General features: G+C 41.0%; 1 protein-coding gene across 2 annotated transcripts in view; it reads right to left on the bottom strand.

Moving 5' to 3' along the window:
• Positions 1-1,795: 1,795 nt before the first annotated feature.
• Positions 1,796-20,707, bottom strand: part of AVL9 (AVL9 cell migration associated) — a 70,702-nt gene continuing 51,790 nt past the window's right edge. Inside the window, exons 11-17 of one of the 2 annotated variants that reach the window (XR_006716420.1) lie at positions 17,204-17,338; positions 15,194-15,413; positions 12,593-12,710; positions 9,885-9,938; positions 9,315-9,403; positions 6,034-6,358; positions 1,796-5,213 (exon numbers count right to left, since the gene is read on the bottom strand). Coding sequence is in view for 1 of the 2 variants with exons in the window: in XM_045495254.1 (XP_045351210.1) it covers positions 6,243-6,358; positions 9,315-9,403; positions 9,885-9,938; positions 12,593-12,710; positions 15,194-15,413; positions 17,204-17,338 (732 nt within the window). In the remaining variant the exon portion in view is untranslated. Of the gene's footprint in view, positions 6,359-9,314; positions 9,404-9,884; positions 9,939-12,592; positions 12,711-15,193; positions 15,414-17,203; positions 17,339-20,707 lie in introns of both variants that reach the window. The other variant, XM_045495254.1, reaches the window with a different exon arrangement.

Raw genomic sequence — 20,707 nt, 5'->3', positions numbered from 1 at the left:
GCGATGGCTCAGAGCCTGGAGCCTGTTTCCAATTCTGTGTCTCCCTCTCTCTCTGCCCCTCCCCCTTTCATGCTCTCTCTCTGTCCCAAAAATAAATAAACGTTGAAAAAAAAAATTAAAAAAAAAAAAAAAAGTTTTACCAACTGCAAATCTCCAAGCCTAGGAAGCCCCTATTTACGTGGTTCTCACGTAAAGTCCAATTGTTTTAGAAAGGACTCAAAGTAGCTCCAAGGCGGGGGGCACTTCAAGAAAGGAGAGGCTGGCGCTGGGTCTTCGATTGTGGGTTCTCTCAGGAATGCTTCTCTGAACAACCAGGGGGTAGGAAAGTGAGGCACAGCAAAGGCTGCAGTCGGCCCCGGGGCTTGTGGAGGCTAGGGCAGCAGTGGAGAAGCTAATGGGGCATGAGTTCCCGTGTGGTGGACCTTGGGTGCCTGACTTAGGAAACTGGACTTAATTCTGTAGACAGTAAGTAGATATGGAGGGTTACCACGTAACGAAAATGCCATAATGTTTTGGGAAGATGTATCTGGGTGTGGGGGGTAGGGCTAGAAACGCAAACCAGTTAAGGGTCAGACGCACTGGGAACGTGGAAGCAGAGCTAGAAAGAGATGGAATGGAGACACATTACTGAGGAACAACAGTGAGAACTTCGTGACAGAGGAACACATTTTCCAAAAACTGATGAGCTGTCTTTTCCAGCCCTTCCACTGTAAAGCTAGCTCTAGGGGCATAAAGAGGAACGAAGAGAAATTCTGTTTTACAAGGACAAGTGGCTGGAACCACACATGGTCAGAACAGGACTGGCAGACACATTGACTTGATGCTGAGGGCCTGACCTGAATCTTTAAAATTCCCTACAACTTTTGAGGAGAAATTGCCTGGGCGGGAATAAGCAGGAAAAGTAAAGGATGGTGGTCATAGCCCAAACCAGCACGAGGAGTCTAATGAACCCCAACATCCTCATCACCTGGCTTCAACAATGATCCATATTTCATCATGTGGCTTTCGTCATTTTCCCACAGCTCTCGTCCACATTCATTGTTACCAGATTCAATAATTGCAACTCCCATCTTATCGGAGTAAAAAACAGGCAGTTCTGACCTTGGAGAGGAGGGGGAACCATCACCCCACCACAGCAGAGCCTGACGCCCAGTTGGCAGAGGTCCTTGGAAAAGGGGAGAGGCCGGTGGCGCCGAGCTCTACTGTGGCCAAGTACCTCATCAGCTCCGGGGTGTTAACGGTGCACGTCAGAGAACACTGGTACCTTAAATTAACCCTGCACTCAAGTCAGCGCACGTTCCCATGGGGCAAAGAAATCTGCTTCTATGAAGCACATCACAAAGCTCATCTTTTGTAGAACAGCTGTAAGAAAATCACCGTACATGGAAATATATATGAAAATACGCCAGGAGCCCTCAGTGGAAATGCCAAGGGCTAGTCCGAAGCTTACCGGTCCAGATGGGAAAATGGGCTGCTTGCGACAATGTTCTATTCCCCTGGGGGTTTCTGTCAGTGAGCGTGTGATATGACCAATCTCTGCTTGGTTATACTTTGTGCACTTAGCCTTCCACAGAAGCTAAGAGGCTCTTCCTGCAGAGGCCACCACCTTAAAAATAGAGGCACCACCATAAACAACATCAACATGAGAGTTTAAAGGAGTAACGAGTCCTTTAGTTGGGTCTGTGTGCTGGTTTCTTACACGAAGTTGGCACTGCTGTCCAACTGTGGAGCGGGCCAGAGACCACACCGACAACATGAAGGGTATTTCTAGAAAGACAGGCCAAGTACAACTGTGTGCAGGACAAACAGGATAATTTTATTCTTATGTTTCCTTAAAATAAAAATACAGAACTTTTACAATTCACTATGATTAGACGTGATTTATAATTTTAACTTTTTTTTTTTTTAACAAATGACAACGGAAAGAAAGAACTAGTACAAATTATAAACCTACTGGAGCAAAGAGAAACTATCTTTCTGATCAAAACATGTGCCACAGCCAAACCTCCTCAGAAAACTTTCTAAGATTTCTTAGCTAAACTTTCTCAGAGGGTTTGTGGGAAGCCTTTAATCTCAAATATTTAAGCTATTTTTGTGACCACTAAATGCCTTCAACTTGTTAATCAAACGCTTCCTACATTTAGGAAGCAATGACCAAGTGGTCTGAAACACGTTAAGTCTTGATCCTATTTTTCCAGCTATAAATTATTAATATTTCAAGAAAACAAAGTATTTTCTAAGCACAGAAGCTTTCTAAAAAACTTCAATTACCATTTCTAGCTCAGTACCTGACTGAAATGTTCAAATGTTTATATTGCACACAAAAAAATCTGAGCAGCATACTGTGTGTGTGTGAGAAGCTGATGAAAAAGACAACTGGGGAAAAAACCCTAAATTGTGTCCCATTTACATGATTTAAATATATAGTTTCTATATCTTTAATTAATAGAAGTAAAAAGGTAAACTTTAGAACAGCACAGAAATACAAATCATTAGAGTTTTACAAAATATACTCAACCCCTATACGTGCACAATCTTTTTAATTCTGGAGTTACCATACAAGGGAGGAGCTAATTTCTTCCCCTTCATACGAAAGCAGGAAGTCACACGTACAAAGTTATTTATATGAAAACAATAAAGATCCACATTCCTCTTCGTCCTTGACAAATATTTATGGAATGTTGGAAATTATGAAAAAACAATTCCAATGTCACGAAGTCCAAAGACCTGGAATGAAATACTCCCAGTGGCACACTGCGTTGCACAGAATGACAATCCTCTTCTAGAAACCAGGGCTGCACTCCCTGTCAGCTTTAATGGCTGCCCACCGACCTGGGTGGAAAGGCCACGAATGCTGGGCCACCTCTGGTGGCATGCAAATGTTGATGCCATCTCGAGTCCCAACCAGCTCCCTGATAAAATAATGGACAACATGTAGCAGCTACCGTCCTAACAGGCTACTCGCCCCAACCGCTGACAAGGATAAAAGTTCATGCGGTTCAAGATCAGTCCACTGCCCCTCCCAGAGCTGAACGCTCCCCAACTCGTCACCAGGCCCAGAGGGAAACACGGGCTGTAACTTCCACAAAACAAAGTAAGAACAAAACCTGCCTGCCGGGGAGATAATATTATAGCTTCATTTTCAAACTTGTAACCAGTAGATTAAAATCCTAACTTCTCTGTAAAAGAATTCTTATAACTTTCAGCACATTAAATACTGTGTCCTCAGAATACCTTCATTCAGATTGTAAGTACCTTGTTCCTCAATTTTGTGACTTCTAACTTCTCTCCCTTCCAAATTTGCTTTCTTCTTACGTTTCTAAAGTAAATTATCATAAAAAAAAAAATCCAATGCTTAATATAGAACTGAGAAAGCAAGATAAGATTGAGGAAATCACGTCATATGCTCTGGTTTGCTGCCTGAGGATATTTCTGCTGTTTCTTAAAGCAAAAAGTAGATAAGGATTGTTTTAGAGCTTGGGCACTAACTAGTAAATCACTAGGGGATCTGGAGATAGACTATTCATCCTGGTTATGTGAGTCAAATGCATACGCGAGATAACTCTGAGCCTCACTCTTGACATGCAACTTTTTCTCTTAATGCAGGTCGGGTGGTTGGTAGCCTTAACTCTTTTCCTTCCCTATGTCAATTGTCATTACAATGCCTTAGTAGGAACTAAATGCCAGGGACTTTTCCCCAGCACTACTTTTAAGTTACCTAGATAGCAGTGAGGCCACCGCCAAGCTACAGATGCAGTCTGTGTGGCTGGCACACCCTGGAAAGGCCTGGCTGACCCTAGCTCCCTCAGGCCTACTTACCAATACTCAGTTCTTAGACACAAAGGGACTGGAGCAAGTGTGGCCAAAGCAGAACACCCACCTTTACCAGTGCTATGTCTAAAGATGGCCCCATGTTGGCTCCCGTGGCTCACAGAACCAGGAAGGCTACAGCTTCTGGGGCTGGCCACTCAGCTGAAGCCTGGAATCCAAGTCACAAGCACACGGGCTCCCAGGACAAGGGGCCAAGCTTCCTGCCTTCGACTGTGCTGGCCGCCCTGGGGCCCCTGCCAACAACATATTAGCTTACGCTCCCTGAAAACTCCAATGCCTCCCAGAACCTGAAGGAAATACAGTTACAGTCTTTTGACTACTTCTCTGACAAAAGTTCTATCTTTTGAGATACTCACTTTATGCTGAAAGTCAGTTAAATGACCAGCTTAAGAGCTGAACTCTGAACTAGAAAAATTAATAGCAAGTTCATGTAAAGGTATATGTTAAAATGGGGAAAAAGTGATCTTAAAGCAAAGTTAAATTTCACGTAACCATTTTTATTTCAGTGGGATAGCAACGTGTAGATTGGCCTGCTTCTGAACAGTGAGAGATGAGAGTTTACCCCAAGCCCGCAACCCAAACAAACTGGAGGATGGACCAGCGGCGTGCCGGCCGGCCTCGCAGCTGCTCTTGGCGCTGTGAAGCTTGGGCAGTAGAGAGCTAACAACTGCACGCTAACACCAGACACCCCGACTAATGATGCGGCCTCATGAAACAGGATGTTAGAATGAATTCTTTATAGTCTCAGTGCGACACTAATTAAAGTTACCTTTTAAGGTGTTGTTTGGTTATTACTTTCTTCTCTTCAAATAGTATTTCCTGAGAAGGCTAACTTCCCCAGCAGAAGTGGAGTTAATAGAGTTCTCACAATAAGCCCTTTCATTGATCACTGAATTCTTGAGTTATTGTGCTCAAAAGGAAGTACGCTTTTACGTTTGTCAGACTTGTGTTAAAACACAAATAGGAGATTTTAGAGACATTTAGATTATATCCCTATGTCCATTTCACATGCCCTAGAAGAATTTACTTCTTACATCAACATTTTGTAAGGGATAAATCAAATATAATCACGTGTTCTCCTTAATTAGATCCCTTATTTTCCCAACACCCTATCATATGTAGATCATATTCACAACATATTTGCCAAGTGTCCTTTGTTACTGAAAAAAGTCTGTCCCCTGTAAGTACTCCCTGAGAACACCCATCCAGAGTCCCCTTGAAAAGCAAATGAGAGCTGTGCATGGCAGATACGTGAGGTCCAGTTGTATAAAAATCTTCAGTACGTAGCACACATGTGCACGCGTCTAAGGTGAAACCAGAGGTCCTTTGTGAAACAAGACTGATGTCACAGCTGTAGTTTTCTCCTCTTGCCTCTTGCTTTTCTAAACGTGAGTGAAGATGAGATTTCTATTTAATATTTATGGATCATCTCGTTTTTCTTTTATAAATACTTTTATAATGGGGTAGGGATTGACTACCGAAGGATTTTCCATCAGGGAAGTAGAAAGGCCAAGTGCCTTGAAAAGCTGTATGAAGAATAAGACTAAGAAAAAAACCTGTTATGTCTGTAAACAGCCAATGGGAAACGGTTTAAAAGAAGAAATAGAAGGCACAAACCGCGGGTTAAAAAATGCTTGTAGAAGACTGCAAGATAACTAGAGTTGACAGAACTCACACCTAGGGCTTCTAAAGCCTTGCCCTAAATACACATTCTGGTTACACCACTCCAACACCACTGTGACATTCTCGATGCCTCAGAGCAAGTGCTTAGGACTGGGAAAGAATAAACTATAAACATAAAACAAAACACTTCATCCTCAGAACTACTGCCTCTGGCTTTCACGTTTCTGGGAGTCAGTGAATTGATAAGTGTGTTTTGTGGGTAGAGAACCAACAAACAAAAAACCATCACATAATCAGCAAAATAACAACAAAGGGCTGGACTGTATGGCCCCTTAACTTTATAAGCACATTTTAGGGCCAACTTGAAATTAAAATAGTAAGATAACTTAATTTTACCACATATAAATTACAATGGCCACCTGGATATTCAAACAGCAAAAGAGAACAAAATTTACATAAGTAAAAACTTTTCTAAAGTAAACAAATGTAGAATATCAGGACTGAAAATTCATTAGAAGGTTCACTGTGTGTTTTAATCAGGCTCAGACTGAAATAAAAGTAGTCAATTTAAACCCCAACCTGGAAAGCCATCCCCTCTATGGCTGCGATTTCATCTCTCCAGCATCCTGTGAATTCGTTTAGACAGAGGGCAACCATCCATGTAAACAGTTCGACGTACTGGTCCCCTGCCGTGGACCTGTGGCCGATGAAGAGGAACAGTCTGGGAGCAGCAGACAGACAGGGAACACTTAAACTTAAGGAAGCGACCACGGCCTCTGGACACCTTGTCAGGGCTTCCCGTCGGGCGGCTCAGTGAGACTCTGGGGGGCGGGACTGGCGAAAGTGGAAAGCCAGGAAGACATAGCTGTCTTTGCACTGGAAAAAGCTCCTCCAACTGATTGGCCTGGAAGAAGAGGAGAGGAGAAACAAAAGGAAACACGTCTTCACTTTTGTTAGGAGATACCGAAAGACCAATGCTAATAAATGTTTATTTACTGTTACACATCAGTATGTTAACAGTTACTAAAACAGCATTAAAACATTTTTTTTAACGCTTATTTTTGAAAGAGACAGAGAGAGACACAGAGTGTGAGCAGGGGAGGGGCAGAGAGAGGGAGACACAGAATCCGAAGTAGGGTCCAGGCTCTGAGTGGTCAGCAAAGAGCCTGATGCAGGGCTCTAACTCACGAACTGCGAGACCATGACCTGAGCTGAAGTCGGACGCTTAACTGACTGAGCCACCCAGGCGCCCCACTAAAATACCGTTTAAGTTTCTAGGTTCAAAACAATCCCTTTCCATGGGCATACTTAGTAGGAAACTGGGTAACTTCTGGGTTAAGAGCCTACTCTCCTAAGCGTTCGTTCTGAAGGTGGTCAGCCAGTTCTTTCCTTTATACCCAGCATGCTAGGCCAGTGGTTCTCAGCACTGGCTGTGCATCAGAATCACCTAGGAGAGCTGAAAAAAAAAAACAAAACAAAAAATAGACTATGTGTTCTCTCGGTGGCTCACATCCAAGTTGATAACTGATAACCACCTCCCCAGGCAAGAGTGGTTAGGCTGCTCTCAGGAAATGTGCCTTTGTCATCTGAGACACTGCTGCCAGGGGCGCCTGGGTGGCTCAGTTGGTTGGGTGTCCAACTTCGGCTCAGGTCATGATCTCACAGTTTGCGAGTTCGAGCCCTGTGTCGGGCTCTGTGCTGACAGCTCAGAGCCTGGAGCCTGCTTTGGATTCTGTGTCTCCATCTCTCTCTGTCCCTAACCCACTCACATTCTGTCTCTGTCTCTCTCAAAAATAAACAAACACTTAAAAAAAAAAAAAAATTGAAACGCTGCTGCCATAAATGAAGATGCCGACTGCTCCATCTGCCTCAGGTCTGTCTGTTTTGTTTTAAAGAAACTTATCTCCAAAGCTGATGTACAAGTGAAATTACTGCAGTTAAATCATATACTCCCACTATTGTTAGACAGGGGAGTGGGGAAGAGAGCTGGCCTTGGCAGCAGCATCACTAATAATGAAGTAACAATCGACATCATATACCTATATGAAGTAGAATTTTTCTGTTAAAAATAATTCAAAATAAGTTAAATGCGTAATATTGTATGGAAATAAATGCTCACATCTTAAATTCCATTCCCTGCCATGAGACAGACCCACTGATGGGCTTTGTGCTCTATGTCTGTCTTTTAAAGGGTCCACACAGTACATATGTATTTCACTCACCCTGACTCTAGGTACACAGAATGTTAGAGCTCAGGCCTGCACAGAAATCACCTAATTCCAAGGCTTTTGAACTGTGTACAGGAAGGGTTAGTCAACCTTCCAAGGAAGCTAAGGAAGGAGATGGCACCTATTTTTACATATTGATGTGACAAAGCAAATATGGCAAAATGTAAATAACTGGTGAACCTGAGATAATTGGGAGCATGTACACTGTTGCACCATTCAAGTCTGGAATTATATAAAAAAAGGTTAAAAAATATAAAAAAGGAACGAGACTTTTTTTTAGAATGGATATGGAACAAACTGCAAAGTATTTTAAGTGAAGAACACTCTGCACAAGAATGTATACGACACCATGCTACCATTTGACAGGCTTCAGTTCTCAGGGTAACGCTGGCCTCATTAGATGAACTGGGGAGGATCATATCCCATCCACTACATTCTGAAAGAGTTTGTATAAAATTAGTATTATTCCTGGGGTGTCTGGCTGGCTCAGTCAGTAGAGCGTCCAACTCTTGGTTTTGACTCAGGTCATGATCTCATGGTTTCATGAGTTTGAGTCCCGCATAGGGCTCTGTGCTTGGAATTCTCTCTCTCAAGCTCTCTCCCTCTGCCCCTCCCCTACTCACACTGTCTGTCAAAAATAGATAAAACTTAAAAAAAAAATTCAGTATTATTTCTTAAACATTTGATAAAATTCATAAGTGAAGCCATCTTTACCTGGATTAAATAAAAAAACCTTATGGCATGGTTTTTATTTTTAATTCAATTTATTTACTAGATACAGGGCTATTCAAATTCCCGACTACTTACTGCATCAATTTTGGCAATTTGAGGGGTTTTTTTTTTACTGTTTATTTTTGAGGTGGAGGGGCAGAGAGAGGGGAATAGAAGATCTGAAGCAGGCTCTGAGCTGACAGCAGAGAGTCTGATGCGGGGCCTGAACTCATGAACCATGAGATCATGACTTGAGCTGAAGTCAGACATTTAAGTGACTGAGCCACCCAGGCACTGTGGCAATTTGAGTCTTTCAAATAATCTGCATATTTCATCTAAATTGTCAAAAAACTGGCATAAAGTTATTCACAATATTCCCTTATAATCTTTTTCATTTCTGTAAGATCTATAGTGATGTCCCCTCTTTCATTCCCAATACTGGTAACTTGTATTTTTTCTCTTATTAGCCTATGAAGGTTTTATTGATATTGTTGATCTTTTAAAAATCGCCTGTTCATTTCAGTGATTTTTTTTACTGTATGTTAATACCTTAGAAGACAGCACTCTTAATGTCTGCTTTATTATGGTGTTCTACTACTTATAAAAAAATGCAGGCAGCACAGGAAATGGGGACAAAACTCCAGTGAAATTTGAATCCTTGTAAGAGAACAGTGAATTCATCAGAAAATTGGTTTCTTTCCATCAGGTGTGGCAAAATTTGCTGAACTTTGGCATTACCTGATGTCACAAGAATTTTAACATTTTGTGAATATTTTCACAAAAACAACTTTTGTATTCAACAATCTTGTATTATAGGATACACAGATTTCTACAACTTTATGATTTTATCAATGACACACTGAGTACAGAGAAGAGATGTGTTATGATTCTAATCTGTTTCTGGCTAAGGGCATGTCTTACCAACAGCTTTTCCTGTTTGTACAACATTTCGGCTGGTTGTGACCATGACGTTTCCAATTTTTTTGCCACGTTCACTGTTTTGAACAGAACTGAGTAAAGCAAAGAAGTTTTAAGTACATTACAAAAATTCACACACAGCACCTTCTATAACCATCCCCCAAATTAGAATTGAGAAAAGAAGCTAAATTATTTGTTGTGCATCAATTAATTTAGTAAACTTTTAAGCATGTACATTTTCAGAAAATACTAAAATAACATGCAGATGAACCAAAAAAAAAGGACATAAGGATGCATGGTTAATTCTCCCTACAGTTATGATTGGCTAAAGTTACTCCACCAGAATAAAAATGGCAACTCTGTTATTAGTTCACACCATTCACTATGAGACAGCAGTGTTTTCACTCTGAAACATACACACTGCTGAGCTGAAGAATGTTATGCACATATTTGGTTACTATTTGAAGCACAAGTCTATCAAGTGGAGAAAAACAATTCCTAATTAGCAATGAAACACATGGCATAAACTCAGACATAAAAATTTTCCTAGTTTTTTTTTCTCTAAATACTCACTGTGAGAATCTTAACTTCATGTCTGACACTGAGTACTGGCCTTGAAAAGGATGACTGTAAAACAAAGTTTGAGTCTATTAGATTCTAAGTATTTGACCAATAAAGCTGCAAAACAAAGCTGTCACAAGAAAGTACCAGTAAACCTTGCAGGGATGACTCAGCTGGGTGGTGGTGCTCTGCATGTGACAACAGGTCTTTGATCACAGCTCTCTACTTACAGTCTCAGGAGTTTCTCTGAGCTTAATTCGTCACTTGTAAAAAGGTGTTTTGTTTTGTTTTTTCCTTGGAGTGCAGTGGGTGGTTTGTGCTAATGCTACACTAATGTTCTGATTTATTTGGTCTGGGGTTGGGCTAAGCATCAATGTTTATTTTATTTTTTTAAGTTTAGTTTTGAGAGAGACAGAGACAGCATGTTTGGGGGAGAGGCAGAGAGAGGGAAAGACAATCCCAAGCAGGCTCCACGCAGTCAGCGCAGAGCGTGATGTGGGACTCGAACTCAAACTGTGAGATCACGCCCTGAGCTGAAACCAAGAGTCAGACACTTAACCAACTGAGCCACCCAGGCGCCCGCCCCTATTTGCACATTTTTAAAACCACTGTCTTAGAATCTTTTAAAGCCATTCCAGCTAAGCCTCTTATAAACCTACATTAAAATTTGTAGAGTTGGTTCAGGGCACCTGGGTGGCTCAGTGGTTAAGCATCTGACTTCGGCTCAGGTCATGATCTCACAGTATGTGAGCTCGAGCCCCATGTGGGGCTCTGTGCTGACAGCTCGGAGCCTGGAGCCTGCTTCAGAATCTGTGTCTCCTTCTCTCTTTGCCCCTCCCCAACTTGTGCCCTGTCTATGTCTCTGAAAAAATAAATAAACGTTAAAAAAAAAAAAAAAATCTGTAGAGTTGGTTCAAATTTGAGGCACCACAGCAAATGCAGAGACTGGATAAAGATCTGACCAGCAGGGGAGGAGACCAGATGGCCCTGCATGACACACTGCGGATGGTCGCAGTGGACCCCCAAACCCCCCACCCCAGCACCACCACAGTGAGGGCCACCAGGCAAACAAACTCACATCTGTTTTCCTTCATCACTCTTTAAAATACAGGCCTTGTGGTTAGTGAGGGAGAATACTTTGAACTCTCAGCTCTTTCATTTAATACTATTAAGCTGTTTTTGCCTTTTAATTCTGTTTTTACCACATTCAAATGGCAACACAGGTTTCTGCTACAGCCCAGCGTGATGATTAAATCCACCAAAATCGTTGCTGAACCTAGTCATTTTTCTTGATAGATGATATAAAGGCTAACAGACATGTTCTTTACAACCCTGCTATACTTCATCCTTGCGGATGCTTCCCCAAGTTACTACAACATAAATATCTGGATTTTGGGGGGAGGGAGAGGGAATATTCTTCATAGCACCACTTATATCACATTCCCAGTCTAGTTAACTCTGGCTCCCAAATAATACAGTAGTCAGTACAAAGTTGATTTTTGTCCGACTCTTACTGGGAAGTTTAAAATACAAATAAAAACAAATGTTCAGTGTACACCTGATAAACATTCTGTTCATCATTACAAAAACATTTTAATAGTTTAATTTAGAAAAGAAGTTCTCAGGATGTACAGTAGTTCCCCCTTATCTGCGGAGGATACACTCCGAGATCCCCAGTGGATGCCTGAAACCACAGACAGTACTGAATCCTATTTACATTATGTTTTTTCCTGTACATACATACCTGCGATAAAGTTTAATTTATAAATTAGGCACAGCGAGATTAACAAAAATTAATGATAAAACAATTATAACACTACACTGCAATCAAAGTTATGTGAATGTGGTCTTTCTCTTTTCCTCTGAAAATCTCTTCTGGCACTACACTCACCCTTCCTCCTCTGGTAATGGGAGAGGATAAAATGCCTACGCGATGAGAAGAAGTGAGGTGAAGGATGTTAAGTACTGTGATGTAGCGTTAGACTGCTACTGACCTGACGATACATCACAAAAAAGATCATTTGCTTCCAGACTGCGGGTGACCCGGAGTAACTGAAACTGGAAAGTGAAGCCACGGATAAGGGGGTACTACCGCACATGTTCTATCAATGGGTCTCCTCACACTCCTCTGTTCCATTCAAAGATAACTTCATGTCATAATGGCCCCACGCCACAGCATATTTAAATGTCTTTTATGCCTACGTGGATAAAGTCCGTCAACATTCAATACCGCGACAGGTATTAAATCTTGTAGGATTTTAGAACCTGCGGTGGAAGCCAGGCTTGACCACACACTTAGGAGTTCAAATATCAACTTTAGCTTTTTCACACTTCATGTTTTAAAATAACCTCTCAGTGGTATTTCCTTCGAGGTTTCTACCTGGTTTGACCATTCAGCTAAAGTACAGATCCAGGGAAAGGGAGAGAAGAACTATCATGTATCGAGTACCACCATGTGCCAAGATTTCCTCTTCTGAATTATGCCAAGATCTGGGAGAAATGCAAATCCTTCCAAAAATGTCTGGAGCATTTTGTGTAAGAAGAATAGGGAAGCAGTTTTCAGCTGCTTCTCTGTATCTGGGATTTTATAGTTTACTTCAGGAGATTTTTGGAGATATTCACAATGTCATCAAAGTTAAAATACAATCCTTCTTTACATTAGGGCATACTTAGTAAATCCACCATGTTACATACTATCAACCTTCAGAGGACGTGCTTACTTTGGATTTATTTCTGCAAGTGCCGGATGCTTGTTGCTGTTCCACACCCTGTAGTTGTGAGTATTCTTCCATGCTGTAACAAAGGTTGTCCCATAGTCCGATAGTATCTTTTCATTATCTGTCAAGCAAATATTTGAAAGTTGAGCTGGACTGTAGCCAGTCAGGGATGTGAAAATTAACAACCAAAAAGGGTGAAGGAATGGCTTTGTCCCCTCCACCCCCCTGCTTTATAGGGGAGATAGCCTACCAGATATCAGGAAACTTGGGTCTAGTTCCAGAAATCCTGTTAAGAAGCTATGTGGCCTTTGGCAAGTCACTTAATCACTCAGAACTTCATTCTCCTAACCGGAAAATAAGAGGGTTGAGCCAGATATATTCTAAGGTTCCTTGTAATTCCAAAATATTTCCACGTTCTCCTTACCAAGGTTAGGAGGCATAGTATTATTTAACAAAAACTGTAGGCTGGACAGTAACTGTATTGATGTATACATATGGAGTAGGCAATCAGAGCATCTTTCTGTCTTTTCACAAATTGTTATTTTTCTATTAAAAAATTAGAATGAATACATGAATTGGTTTTTTAGTCACTTTTTTCTTCTTTGGACTTTATCACACTATTTGGTGAAACTCATTCCTTAATTTCCAAGCATTTCACTGTTATTTTACTTAAAATAACAAAGGAATTTTCATATTTAATGTTGAAAACTTTTCAGTTCAAAAAAAATTTTTTTAATGTTTATTTTTGAGAGAGAGAGAGAGAGAGAGAGAGAGAGAGAGAGACAGACAGACAGACCCCGACCCAGAATCTGAAGCAGGCTCCAGGCTCTAAACTGTCAGCACAGAGCCCAACGCGGGGCTCGAACTCAGTCTGCGAAACCATGACCTGAGCCAAAGTTGGACACTTAATCTTAACTGATGGAGCCACCCCAGGAGCCCCACAGCTTTTTCATTATCAGAGGAAGCTTTAAGAGAGCATTTGTTCTGCTTGGAAGAACAGAAAACGTTTGGAGAATGGATTCGAATGGCTTTTTCTTCACATACTAATTATAAGTTGCTTGCTTTGAAGGTGAAACATGACTTTTGTGGCTGGGAAAAAGGAAGAGGATACACATGGCTCTAAATGCAAAACATACAGAACTTTTTTTAAGAACGTATTCCTCAAACAGTTCACTAGGCTGAATCTCCTTTAACAGCAGCATGGGCCTGAGTCAGATTATTTGAGTTTAAATCACAGCTCAGTCTCTACCAGATGGATGAGCAACCTATTTAACCTTTCTGTGTCTCACTGCCTCCCTGTAAAAAGATGACAGGGTATGTACCTCCAGGACTGTTGTGAGGTTGAAATTAGTTAGTAGACACAAGGTGCTCAAAATAAAACAGGTCCCTGCACGTATGAAATGTTCCAAAAGAAAAAGAAAAAGAAAAAAAAGGCCAGTTACTACTATTATTCAGCACTTACAGCTATCGGGGCAAATATGTTTAAAAAGTAAATTACTCATGAAGCTAACATGACTGGTGGAGACTGGGGTTCTTACTAGATTATTGAATGATTCTGAACTTGAGCATTTAGTCTTGGGTGTCTCAGCCACTAAATCTGTAGAAGAGGCAGATATCTAAAAATATCTCAAATAAGGACAGAGTGTTCCTTTATAAATGAAGCACACACCTGGAGCCTGGGTTCCAAATGTCACACACACTTCATGAACAACTAACCTGAGAGGTGACAGTGGTGGGTTGATTACAACATCTACTGACAGGACAATGTGAATGTACTTAATGTTACCATGGAACTACGTACTTATACATGGCAAAGATGGTAAATTTTAGGTTATGTGTGTTGCACCACATTTTTAAAAACTTCCCCCAAACAGAGGTAGAGGTAATTGGAAAAAAAAGGAAAAACAAAAGCTCAACACTGTTTTAACACAACAAAAATCTACCAAATCTTTGCTACATATCCATGGTGGTAGGTGACCATGTTGCAAAAGCTCGTTGCGGAGCTTCATTTGCTTTTTATAGATTTTCTTCTCTATGGGGAATGAGATGGTTTTAACACAGGAGTGAGTCTTTTACCTGCTCCACCCTAACCATTTAGTAGGAATAGTTCTTAGAATGTGAAATTGGAAGGCTTAATCATTGGGAATGTGATTTCCAGTGATTTCTACCTTTTATATTTCTCTTTTGTCCCTTCACAGATCTTAAAAACATGTAAGCAGTGTTTATAAATAGCCCCCAGATCCTGACATGTCCTTCCTTCCATATGGCAGAGCACAAAGCAGCCACGTAAAAGTGATGAAGACCTGGATTTACCGTCTTGGAAAGTTTTGTTTTTTTTTTTTAAATAAAGAAAAGCTAAGTTTCAAAAACTATTTGAAACGTGATCCACTTTTGTAAAAGGATCACCACAAATACCACAAAGCTAAAACCCAAAACATATAAACAGAAAAAGGTCTGGGAGGATATAAAGTACTCAAAATGCTAAGAGAAGTTATCTCTGTATGAGGGAGTAACACATAAGGTTTCAAAATGAAAATGTATTTCTTATGCAATTCAAAACCTCACAAAGATTACAAAAGGAAAAACTGGCTATGTGCTCCTTACCTAACTGCAGTGTGGCAGCCAGCAGCGCGTGGATGTAGACTGCAAACTGGGCTCGGATCCATTCATCACCTCCCTCCCAGCCTGTGCCATCCAGGAAGACGTCATCTCGGTTCTCCGTCACGTGCCTCACTAGGTAATCTGCGAACCTGAGGTCTGCGGTGGTTGGGTTAAGCAGCTTCCTGAGTTCCGGATCGTGGATCTGGATCAGAGCTTCTTCCACCTAGAGGGTACCCGGGTACAAGTCAGAGTCTGGCCATTCACACAGATATCCATGTAACACTTTAAAGAGTCACTACTGGGAAGCTGAAGCTGGAAATAAGAAAATATGAATAACAGCATTCTCAAAAAGTGAGGCTAAGAGGTTTTTACACTGAAGTTTTTTCTTTACTTCGAAAATCCTCATTTTATGGTTTTAGAAAACAGATACATTAATATTTGATTCTGAGTTACAAAAGTAACACATGTTGATTCTAAATATATTAGAAAATGGAAGTATGTAGTAAAAATCACCTTTGTCACACAACCAGAAATAATTACAATTTGTGAGTACAGTTGCTAAAAATCCTTCGTTGAGTACACAGATACTTTGGAATATTCTTATAATGTAATATTTGAGATACAAAGAGATATATATAACTTACAGGCTACTTTTGAAATATAACAATAAATCACATAACTATGAACCCACCAACCAACTTCAGAACCAGAATGTAACCAGTAATATTGAAGCAACTCTGTCCTTCCATCTTTACCCTCTGCCTGGGGAGGTATGGACCTATTTTTTTTTCCCCTCAAAACTGGGACCCCAAATTTTCATTTATCATACTATAAACATTTTCCCATGAAGCACGTTTTGGTACTTTGTATTAGATATTATATGGGGCACCTGGGTGGCTCAGTCAGTTAAGTGTCTGACTTGATTTCAGCTCAAGTCATAATCTCATAGTCGTGAGATCCAGCCCTGGGTCGGGCTCTGTACTGGGCATAAAGCCTGCTCTCCCACTCTCTGCCCCACCCCACTCCTACTTTCTCTCAGACACAAAATAAACAAATATTTAAAAAAAGTTTTATTTTTGGGATGCCTAGGTGGCTCAGTCGGTTGAGCATCTGGCTTTGGCTCACGTCATGATATTGCGGTTCGGTTCGTAAGTTCGAGCCCCATGTCGGGCTCTGTGCTGACAGCTCAGAGCCTGGAGCCTGCTCTGAGTCTGTGTTTCCCTCGCTCATGCTCTGTCTCTCCCTCTCTCAAAAATAAACATTAAAAAACATTTTTTAAAGTTTTATTTTTAAAACAATTTTTTAAGATTTTATGTTTATTTTTGAGAGAGAGAAAGGGAGGGAGGGAGGGTGGGGGAGGGGCAGAGGAAGAGAATCCCAAGCAGGCTCTGTACTGCCAGCATAGAGCCCAATGTGGGGGCGCAAACTCACGAACCATGAGATCACGACCTGAGATGAGATAAGGAGTTGGACATCCAACCAACCGAGTCACCCAGGCGCCCCCCCCCCAAAAAAAGTTTTATTAAAAAACAAAACAAAGTATAAAAATCCAGGCTGGGTGAAATTTTAAAAAATTACTTCAATTTAAAAAGTGAACACGTGATTTAAATTTCTCATATGTTGATGTCAAATATTTATCTGTAGCTACTTCCTCTTCATATCAGGAGCAAATTAAACAGGTTAGAAGTATTTAAATTATTTAAATAAACACATTTTAATTTTGATATTGTAGTGGGACCAGACTGCCTGGCTTGCAATCCTGGGTCACTCCCACTTACCAGCCATTTAATTTCCCTGCTTCTTATTTCCCAAACGTGTTAAGATCTGGACAGCATCTTATATATCTCATAGATTGTTACGAGACTTAGATCACTTAATACACCCTAAGGTGTGTAGAATGCATGGGACAGCAATTTTTACCTTTATTAGTGTTATTCCCATGCTGTTAGAATTCCAGTTAACAAAGAAACAGGACCAGCAGCATCAGGGACATGTACTCATATGCAAACCCACCTCCACAATGGCATCACTGAGGTGCTTCTGTTGTCGGAAGAGGATGTTAGTAGCCCCGGCAACAAATCCGCGAACGGTGACGTCAGAGAGAAGGTGGTGCTGCTGCAATGCCATATATGGCAGACACAGATATCCCTACGAGTTACAAGAATAATAGACCACATTAGAAAATAATGGGGCAGCCACCTGTTTTCAAGCTGAGACAGCCAACAGCAGGAAAGGAAACTCCCAAACTTGTCCTACTGCCATACCATCCCTAGCACAGGTGATCTCCTACTCACTACAGTACTTATTCCAGGGAACCCTTGGGTCTTGACTGCACGGAGTCCAGTTAGTCACTAACCTCTTCCATGTGTGCTGGTCTAACATGAAAATTGTCTTACTTGATCACTTTGTTCTCGGTTCAACTTAAAAGATTTCACGGTAACTAACGAACTAGACTTTTTCAGTTAGGAAATGAAATATTAAACCCATTAAAAAAGTATGTTGTTTAGTAGAAAGCTGTTAGTTCTTCCAGGAAAATTTGAAAACACACAACCAGTGACATACTGTTATGAGAACAGCAAAGCACTGCATATGGCATTTGTTTACTTGCCCTATTGTTAAAAATCATGCAAAAATATTTCAAGATATTTGCTACATGTTTAAAGCAAAGAAAAAAAAAAGGCACTCGCAGTAGTTATATATTTAACTTCTGTTTGAACTGGTATTTGAAAATACTGCCCCGAAAATTATAGTCGAATTGCAAACCACAGCAGGCAGTTAAGTGTACAAAAGGCAGCATATTTCCTGAGAAATAAAGCTGTTAACACTGCAATGATGCAATGAAGGAGGATATGGCATTTCTGTTGGAAGACTATCAATCAAAATAGATATCCAACAAGTGGCACAATTTGTGTAATGAAGCCAGGAGGGCAGAATTGTTGAACCCCTGAACTTGTTTTGAATCTCAAGTCCTGTGACAGGTTTACTTTTTTTTTTTTTTTTTTACTTCTCATCACTTTTTTTTTAATGCTTTTTTTTTTTTCAACGTTTATTTATTTTTGGGACAGAGAGAGACAGAGCATGAACGGGGGAGGGGCAGAGAGAGAGGGAGATACAGAATCCGAAACAGGCTCCAGGCTCTGAGCCATCAGCCCAGAGCCCGATGCAGGGCTCGAACTCACGGACCGCGAGATCGTGACCTTGCTGAAGTAGGACGCTTAACCGACTGCGCCACCCATGCGCCCCTCATCGCTTTTTTTTTAAACAAACACGGAACTAGAGAGCATTCTCTGGATGATGTCTTATTTTTGAGGGCAGGAGACATCTCTTTTGCTACTTCATGTTCTTCACTGTGTCCTGCGATGTGCTTTGTACCTAACAGGTTGTTGTTAAATATCTTAATGTGGGAGAGAAGACTTCCAAAAGTTGGAATATAGGTCCAGTAACCTACTTTTATCCTTTTTCTTCACAGTATCTTCCTCCATTTAATAAAATGCTGACCAATAGAAACAGCAGAAATAACCCATTTATGCATTAGAGATACTCAGTACAGCACTTCTCAACCCATGCCCCTCTTCGGACTAAAGGCCGGAAAGACCCCTGTTCCTCATTAAGAATCACTCAGCTGGTAAGGCTCAGGGTTCATGCTTTACTTTGTGAGCTCTGTATTTAAAAACAGACTCCCCCTGATCCCAAATACCTGTTTCTAAACATAAACATTACAATACTGAACGCTCCCTATGTATTACACCAGCATGAAAACAAAGAAGTAGGTTTTAAAAAATCAATAGTTCAGGGGCGCCTGGGTGGCTCAGTTGGTTGAGTATCCAACTTCGGCTCAGGTCACGATCTTGCAGTTGACGAGTTCGAGCCCCGCATCGGACTCTGTGCTGACAGCTCAGAGCCTGGAGCCTGCTTCGATTCTGTGTTTCCCTCTCTCTGCCCTCCCCCACTCATGCTGTGTCCCTGTCTCAAAAATAAAATAAACATTAAAAAAATATTTTTAAAAATCAAGAGTTCAAAGCTTTTAGAAATATTAAAAAATTACATTCCTTAAAAAACTACATGTATGCTTCTTTGACCAGCATTCTACTTCTTATATTATCCCTACAGATACACCTGTTCATATGTGAGATTTGTAAAGAGTTATTTATTGCAGCCTTGTTTTTTATAGCAGCAAAAGATTCGAATCCTAACCATTCATGGACAGGGAACTGAATAAACCATTTGTCTATACAATGGAACATCCTGCATTGATAAAGGATGCAAGTCACTTCTAAGGAATAGTTGGTGAAAAATATAAAAATGGGGTATAGGGGCGCGTGGGTGGCTCAGGTGGTTGAGCATCCGACTCAGGTAATGATCCCAGGGTTGTGAGATTAAGCCCTGTGTCAGGGCTCTGAGCTGAATGTGTGGCCTGAGATTCTCTCTCTAAAATTAAAAAAAAAAGGGGGGGTATCGTCTGGTACCATTTGTGTAAAAAAGGAGGGGAAAATATCTACACACTTATGTATATATAATATACCCCCAGAGAAAACAGAAGACTAATAATGCTGGTTACCACTGTAACCATGCTTTGGAATCTTCTGAATACTGAACCATGTGAAAGTATTACATATTTATAAAATTAATTAAAATAGTTCAAAATACTCTTAAAATTGTGTCACAGATACTTTTAATAAATGATCTATTTTTCCCTAAATCTTAAAAAAATTTTTTTTTTTCAACGTTTATTTATTTTTGGGACAGAGAGAGACAGAGCATGAACGGGGGAGGGGCAGAGAGAGAGAGGGAGACACAGAATCGGAAACAGGCTCCAGGCTCTGAGCCATCAGCCCAGAGCCCGACGCGGGGCTCGAACTCACGGACCGCGAGATGGTGATCTGGCTGAAGTCAGACGCTTAACCGACTGCGCCACCCAGGCGCCCCTTTCCCTAAATCTTTTAGAGCTCCTTATTGTATGGTGATAACAAGAGCGCAAATCCTTTCACATAAAGCAGCCTCCATACCCAAGCCCCCTCCTGGCTTTTCACTTTTCTAGGGTACTTTAATTTCCGTATTTGGAGCTACAGAATAGTAAAAACAAAAATCCAGGGGCACCTGGGTGGCTCAGCCGGTTAAGCGCCGGACTTCAGCTCAGGTCATGATCCCAACAGCTCAGAGCCTGAAGCCTGCTTCAGATTCTGTCTCCCTCTCTCTCTCTGCCCCTCCCCCACTCACGCTCTCTCAAAAATAAACATTAAAAAAAAAATTCAAACAGTATTTGCACACCCATGTTCATAGCAGCATTATTCACAACAGCCAAAGCATGGGAGCAACTCAAATGTCCATTGACAGATGAACAGATAAAGTATGATATGTGCATACAATGGAGTATTATTCAGCCTGAAAGGACAGAAATTGTGATGTATGTTACAGCATGGATGAACCTTGAGAATATTAAGTCAAACAGGCCAGTCACAAAAAGATAAATAATGTATGATTCATTTAGAGTAGTTAAAATCAGGGGCGCCTGGGTGG

The sequence above is a fragment of the Leopardus geoffroyi genome, chromosome A2 (assembly GCF_018350155.1).
Source record: "Leopardus geoffroyi isolate Oge1 chromosome A2, O.geoffroyi_Oge1_pat1.0, whole genome shotgun sequence".
Taxonomy (NCBI): domain Eukaryota; kingdom Metazoa; phylum Chordata; class Mammalia; order Carnivora; family Felidae; genus Leopardus; species Leopardus geoffroyi.
This window is presented reverse-complemented; position numbering and strand designations above follow the sequence as displayed.